The 8,236-nt window shown below is 32.9% G+C and overlaps 1 protein-coding gene across 2 annotated transcripts in view; it reads right to left on the reverse strand.

Annotated features, from left to right (window-relative positions):
• The window catches only part of OXR1 (oxidation resistance 1), a 225,093-nt gene that overhangs the window by 61,948 nt on the left and 154,909 nt on the right, over positions 1 to 8,236 (reverse strand). For both annotated transcript variants that reach the window (XM_008581282.1, XM_008581283.1), the window contains exon 2: positions 4,560 to 4,642. In XM_008581282.1, coding sequence (XP_008579504.1) covers positions 4,560 to 4,598 — 39 coding nt within the window. In that variant the 5' untranslated portion in view covers positions 4,599 to 4,642. The remainder of the gene's footprint in view (positions 1 to 4,559; positions 4,643 to 8,236) is intronic.

Consider the following 8,236-nt stretch of genomic DNA (forward strand, 5'->3'; position numbering starts at 1 on the left):
TGGGATCCGAACCCTCGGGCGGGAGCGCCGCTGCGCTTCCCAAGCGGCGCACCATCCAGTGTGCCACCGGGCTGGCCCAACACTAAATTTATTTTAAAAATTAAGTAATTGCGCTATGAACATTAAGTCACCAGCGGGTAAGAATTTTTCAGCTCCATTATAATCTTATGGGACCAGCATTGTATATGTGGTCCAATGTTGACTGAAATGTTGTAATGCAGTGTATGATTGTATTCCAAAATGTGAAAAAGTCTGAAATCCAAAACGCTTTTGGTCCCAGGCCGGCCCCTGGCTCACTTGGAAGAGTGTAGTGCTGATAACACCGAGGCCACGGGTTCAGATCCCTATAGAGGGATGGCCGGTTAGCTCACTTGGGAGAGCCTGGTGCTGACAACACCAAGTCAAGGGTTGAGATCCCCTTACCGGTCTAAATTTATTTTAAAAATTAAGTAATTGCGCTATGAACATTAAGTTACCAGCGGGTAAGAATTTTTCAGCTCCATTATAATCTTATGGGACCAGCATTGTATATGTGGTCCAATGTTGACTGAAATGTTGTAATGCAGTGTATGATTGTATTCCAAAATGTGAAAAAGTCTGAAATCCAAAACGCTTTTGGTCCCAGGCCGGCCCCTGGCTCACTTGGAAGAGTGTAGTGCTGATAACACCGAGGCCACGGGTTCAGATCCCTATAGAGGGATGGCCGGTTAGCTCACTTGGGAGAGCCTGGTGCTGACAACACCAAGTCAAGGGTTGAGATCCCCTTACCGGTCATCTTTGAAAAAGAAAAACAAACAAAAAAACCCACCCCAAACGCTTCTGATCCCAAGCATTTTGGATAAGGGATAATCAACTTGTAGCAGTAGGTCAGGGGAGCAAATGTGAATGAGCAACTGATGCTGACCCTAAAAATTCCAACATGTATAATTAAGTGACAGATTGAAAGGGAAATAGAAATAAAATCTGGCATTGTGGAAGGATGGAGGAAGAAGAGTTGGTAAGACGTTTGCTATAATTTGCTAAATATGAAGTGACAGTAGGAAATGCAAGCAGCTAGAAAGGCATAAACAAAAGAAATTGGGTCTCATTCCACAGTTTATACAGCAAAGTTCATAACACTCTCCAAGTAATAGAATGCCAATGGTAAAATAAAAAGAAACAAGGAAACACATTTGCAATCAAGAAGAGGTGAAGAGCCAGCAAAGTAGATGGAAGATGCAATCAAGATACATAGCAAGAATACCAAGACAATTTATCATAATAGCAAAATGTAGTACAATTAGTTTCAAGAATAAAGTAGGGCTCTGGAAAGAGAAAATAGAAAAAGGAGGAGAGGATATAGTTGAAGATAAATAGCTGACAATTTTTTCAGAATTTATGAATGCCATGATTCATTGGAATGAAGAAACACTATAAGTAAAATAAATAAAGATATATCTAAATGTAGACTTTTGATAGTGGCACTGAAGACAAAGAGAAAACTTTAAAACCCAACTAAGAAAAAAAAAAAGGTTGCCTAGAAATAAATAAAAATGAAAAGGCAACAGAAGGACGTAAGATTACTATCTTTGAAGTGCTGATAGAAAATAAATGTCAACCGGGAAATCTATAAATAGCTAAACTATTGGGAATGAGGGTACAAAAAAGCTTTTTAGACACTGTCTGATTTTCCAGTCAGAAATCCTTGGTGAAAGAATTAGAGGACCTCAAGAAGAAGAAAAGTAAAACCAGAAAGAAGGAACAATGAGCAGGAAGCAAAAACAACAAAAAGGCCACGAGGATTGATAATTGGAAAATTATTAGTGACCATGAGAAGTCTCCTTTAATAGAAAGGTACAGGGCTACTAAATTAACATGGAACAAAATGATAATGTATAGGATTTTCAAGGTTTACTTTTGATTCCCACTGAAAGTGATTTTACTCTGATGTTAAATTAAAATAGTAGATGTGGGTATACATTCTAAGACCCCAGTGGATGCCTGAAACCACAGATAATACCAAACCCTATATACGAGGTACTTCAAAAAGTTCATGGAAAAATGGAATTAAAAAGTAATACAAACCTTACCACAAACTTTTAAAAGTACCCTTGTGTTTTTTTCTATATATACATACCTATGATAAAGTTTAATTAAGATTAAGTTAATCTGGCAAAACACATTGCCGTCAATTGGAACACAGAAATGTTCACGTCTTCCGCCCACAAATTTAATGTCTTTTCCATCTTAACTAAGCACTAATAATGTACTGTAGCTGTAACTTTGGCAGTTGGAGGTTTGACAGCAAAACTGGCATTAATTTCTTTTTCCTTTTTCACAATTTCATGATTAGAGGCTTCATTTTTATCATAGATCTTAGCAACCTCATCATATGATCTTTTTTCTTTTCTTAGGTAGAGAACTTCCACCTTTTTACTTAAAGAAAGCACTTTACAGCTTCTCTTTGGTACATCTGTATTGCCAGCATCACTAGTCTTGCTATTGGACAGGTAGGCATATACAACGTGGATATGTTGGACAAAGAATGATTCATATCCCAGGCAGGATGGAGCAAATGGCACAAGATTTCATTACGCTACTCAGAATGACATGCAATTTAAAAGTTATGAATTGTTTATTTCTGGAATTTTCCATGTAATATTTTCAGACCATGGTTGACCACAGGTAATTTAAACTGCAGATAAGGGGGAACTACTCTGTGTGTGTATGTGTGTGTGTGTGTGTGTGTGTGTACATATATGTATAACTAAAGTTATGATAACCAAAGTATGATGAATTAATTTTATTTACACTGTATTTAGGTGGTCTAGAAATGTACTTAAGTTAGGTCGTATATATTTTAGAAGAAAGAAATTTGGAGAACACACTGTGATATAAAGGTTTATTTTAAAAGAAATATAGGGAGATAATAAACTTTCCTAAATACAAAAATCATGTTATGTAAAGACTTTATATAAAGATGTTATATGAAGATTTTTATATATTTTATAAAAAGACTTTACAAACCATAGAGTATCTTAGTTTAAAAAATATATTTGTTTATTTCTTTTAGAATATGGCATATGGAATAAATAAAGTATTAAAAATGAAAAAATAAAGACCTGCTAAAGATCTTTTACAACTTTTTAGTCAATACTTAACGATTTTCAAAGATCATTTATAACATCAGGAAAAAAAAATTCAAGTTTCAATTACCCCCGCCCCCGCCATGGTTCTTAATTTAAATTTAATTTTGCTACACATAACACGTTTTACTGAATTACAGGCAAAGAATTATAAACTCCTGAATTCAAAATTAACAAAACTTTACTTCAAGTTTCAATTACCCCCGCCCCCGCCATGGTTCTTAATTTAAATTTAATTTTGCTACACATAACACATGTTTTACTGAATTACAGGCAAAGAATTATAAACTCCTGAATTCAAAATTAACAAAACTTTACAATCTTCACAATCACGTGATCACATCTTTTATCTTACGCCTATAATCTTATGTCTTAAAACACTAATAAATACTTGCAGTCATATTACTCAATATCTTTCTATTTGAATTTATTTTCTCAACTTCTCAATTAGGCAAAGGTACAAACACACACCAATTTAAGTTTATAATATGCCTTAAGATGAGATTATTTTGATAGTAGTAAATTTAATACTACCCTAAATTATCTAGTTCATAACCTTTTAAAAGTACTTAAATTCTCAAATTGTCAATTATGCAGTATATGAAGATATTGTATAATTCAAAAGTTTGATAATTTGTTCAATTTTAAGAAATCATGGAAAATAACCAAGATTCAAACCAGAATGGAAGGTTTCATGATGACACAAATGCTAAATTAATGTTTAAAATTGCTATTTTCTCCTTAATACAGTTATATTAGAAAAACACAAAATGATAACAAAATAAAGCTCAGTTAAGATAATTGCTTTAAAGCATGTTAACATCATCTAAATAAATATTTATATTCAATCAAACAAGCAGCACACCACACACCAAAGTCAATTTCTCACTTCGGTTTCCCATAAAAGCTGACTGCAGGGAGACTTGAGGATCACTTCAAAAACAGAGAAAAAAGCTCCATTTTCAGAGCTAAAGAAACTTAGATATAAATCAGTGCAAATGATCTAATGTGAAAGGTTATTCTGGAAGATTATTATCAACTTATCTTCAAATATTCCATCTGTCATTATCATTAGCACTGCTGCAAATATAATGAAGATCACATTTCTAAAAAAGTAAATATTTTCTTAAAAGCCTAACCTAATAAAAATTATTTTTGCATAGGAACTTTGACTCCCAATAAATTACCATCTATATTAAATTTGCTGGAATAACTATCTTTGCATCTCACTTAGTAAAATCTCTCCTTAAGGGAAAAAGTCCTAAAATACAATTAAGAATGTAAGCATTATTATTAACAAAAGTTATCCAAAGTGAAGCACAGATTTTTAAAATAAGGCAATTAACAGTTGTTGCCTTAGTTATAAACAGAGCGTGTCATAAATAAGACTATTATTACCAAGATAAATCACTTCTTCAAAAGTAAATAACTTACAGTGTACTCAACAGTCCCTTTAGGTTTCTGAAAAGACATTCGTCTCCCATCTTTCTTGTCTAGGGTCTTCTTTTGGCCAGTGTCTGGAAAAAGAATAAGGTAAAACTCCTATTAAATTCATTTTCCTTTCAGAGTAATGTCAAAAACTGCTGACTGGAGCTCACTGGACAGATATCTAATTCACTAGTAATACAGCCTCCTTTCTGTATTACTCTAAAAAACAATCAACCGTAAAAAAAAAAGTACTGTACGCCCCTGCTTGCTTTAGGAACTGACCAGTATGCACCAGTATAATAATTGGAAGTCAATTCAAAACATAAGTAACTGTCAACAGAAAGGAAGTTATTAAAAACTAAATTATGGACCATTTCTTTTTAACATACTTAACCTAACTATAACAAACTATATTTGAAGATATATATGATATATATTTTTAAAAAATATATATTATGATGATGAACCAAACCAAATCTAAAAACGTAACATTAGTACCCACAAGAGAAAATTTCTCTACTTCTGCAAGTCATACTTAAACAGAGTCTGCTCTATGGAATTATAATAAATTATTAACTTCCTTATTTGTATACCATGAAGTAAATTAAGGTATGCTTTCATATAAAAACATACTTTTAATTTAGATTAAGTGCCCATTACATTTCACTTGGATATACCATTAAGAATAAGGTATCTGTTTCAGTTTAAAGTTTACATTAGTGTTAACCTTCTCATCTGTTTCATTATCATTAAGAATAAGGTATCTGTTTCAGTTTAAAGTTTACATTAGTGTTAACCTTCTCATCTGTACTTCATGTAACAAGGACTGTGCTGAATTGATAAAATACCACTATCTAAACATCTAAAAATGATTAAAATAAAAATAACTTTAAAAATCTAATAAAAAAACACAAAATTAAATAAGACAGTAAATATAGCAAAATACTGTATTTACTCTCAAAAGTTTTTCAAAGAAAAATAAATACTAATTAAACCCAAATAACCTAGAAAACATCTGTTTCATTGTTCTCCCTCTATCCAAACAACTGACATTTTGACTAGAGTTTGTTTATATGTACCTAATTAGCTCAGTTGTTGGGTGAATGGTTCTAATGATACATTAAAAATAATAATAATGTCTGAATCCCCCCAAAAAACCAGTTAGCTCTGCAATGCTTAAAAATGCTGTCCTGAAACCTTCCCGATCACCCAGGCTAACCCAAGACTCTGTTATTAATCACATAGGATCTTTATTTCTACTTCATAGCATCTGGCACAGTTTTAAGTTAATATCAGCATTTTTAATCTCTTTCACTAAACTCTAACCTGCAAAACACCACCTACTTTGTTCCACAATGCTTCCTGAATGCCTAAGGACCTGAAACATGGCAAGCATTTAATATAAATGAACTAATGTTCTGAAGCAACAACTTGAATTGTACCTAGAACTACCACAATTCTTATAAACTGTCATTAATTTTCTATAAAGAAAAGCAGACAAAGTATTATGGTTCATACGTTAGAACTCTAGGAAAAAATGTACACACATACATACATACACACACAAGCTACTTCATATCCTAAATATTTAAAGAACTCTTAAAAACTGAAGGGGGAAAAATCAGATAAAAAATGGTCATAAGATATCAGGCAATTCACAAAAGCATGTAAAAATGGCCCTTAAACATGTAAAACAATGTTCAATCTCACACATAATTAGAGAAACGCAAATTTAAACTACACCAAGAATCAGATAAAAAATGGTCATAAGATATCAGGCAATTCACAAAAGCATGTAAAAATGGCCCTTAAATATGTAAAACAATGTTCAATCTCACACATAATTAGAGAAACGCAAATTTAAACTACACCAAGATACTTCTCACCTATCAGATTGGTAAAAATTTAAAAGCTTAGCCAAATACTGATTGACTGTAGGAAAACAGTTCTACATTTCTGATGGGAATGCAAAACGGTACAATTCTTGTAAAGAAGATTATTTTTGCTTATCAGAGTATTCTAATTTTTTCTGCACTGAATAGCTTATATTTAAATTTGCTTCTCTAATGAGAAAATAAAACATTAAAACTATTCTAAAATAAAGTAAGTTTTAAATAGTAATTTATTGCTACTATTGTATAAATAGCAGAAGGAGCCACAAACTTTCTTCATTTTATAATTCAAACTTCCTCAAGCAATGCAAAATACAATTACAGATTACTTTTAACTAATAATGTATCCATTCTTAATTGATTTTAGGAGTAACCATTAGTCTACATTTACTTATCCTGATAGCAGTTTTTCAATCTGTTTCATAATATCCCAAGAGTTCATTAAACATTTAATCACAGGAAGTTTGCGATTCCTCTATCACTTTCAAGAGCTCGCCATGGAATGCAGTCCAGAACAAGAAAACTAATATACCAGCTTTCTAGTTTAAAGTTTGAAAAATGAATTGAAAATATTCACTCTAATTACTGAAAATTCTAAAATATTTTGAAATATTTTTTTCTATTATAAAAAATAGTCCTAAACTTTAATAACCAATATTAAAACATTTATTCATAGATATAAATGTCAGAACACAAACTGTTCATTTTCTTCTATCAATATGAATCTAGATTGGGAGTAGAAAAAGGAGAAGCCCTATACTTCTTCTGCACAAAATTTACTGCAGTTTAAAAATACAGACTTGTTTGTGGTTTATTTCATAACAGAAATAATATGTAGCCTTCGTCAAGTATCTACTATATGCCAAACACTGCTCCAAGTACTTCACATACATTATTTCATCTAATTAATTGACCCATCCCCCCCATGAAGCAGGTAACATTATTATCCCCTTTTCACAACTGAGGGAACAGAGATTAACAGCAATCATACAATTAAGAAAATAGCAGTGATGGAATGCAAACTTGGCCAACTGAATATAAAACCTGCACTCATAATTACTCTGCTATTTAAAACCACTCACTAGAATATTAGCTTCATGAGGGCAGAGGCCATGATTGGCAGTCACCACTATATACCAGTGATCCTCAACCAGACACAATTTTTGCCCTCTCCAGTGGTTATGGCAATGCCTGGAGACATTTCTGGTTATCAAAATTGGGGTGTGTTACTAGAGTATGTAGAAGCCATGAAGGCTGCTTAAAATCCTACAATGTATAGGCAGCCCCACAACAAAGAATTATCTGTCCCAAAATGTCAATACTGCCAAGGCTGAGAAAACCTGCTATATACCCACCACATATTATTATGCATGGCATATAGTAGGTGTTCAATAAATATGTGATAGAGAAATGAATAAACAAGACTTTCCCTGAGATACAATCATCTTGGTATACTGGAAAGAATAAAGGAGTTAGATTTTACTCCATCACTGCCAGAAGGAGAAAACTTAACGTAATCTACAGCAATAAATTCCCATCAAGCTGAAACCTACAAGTTTTGATAATTCAACTCCAAATACTTTCTAACTTCTCCTCTAATTTCTTCCTTTACCCATGTTCTATTTAGGGAATATTGCTTAATTTGTCAGCAAATGACATTTTTTTTTGTTTGTTTGTTTCTTTTTTCGTGTCCGGCAACGGATCACAACCCTCAGTGTCGCGCCTGTACCAGACCGGGACTGGCAACGGGATCGCAACCCTCGGTGGCGCGCCTGTACCAGACCCGGGCCG

Source organism: Galeopterus variegatus, unplaced genomic scaffold, assembly GCF_000696425.1.
Source record: "Galeopterus variegatus unplaced genomic scaffold, G_variegatus-3.0.2 Scaffold2315, whole genome shotgun sequence".
Taxonomy (NCBI): domain Eukaryota; kingdom Metazoa; phylum Chordata; class Mammalia; order Dermoptera; family Cynocephalidae; genus Galeopterus; species Galeopterus variegatus.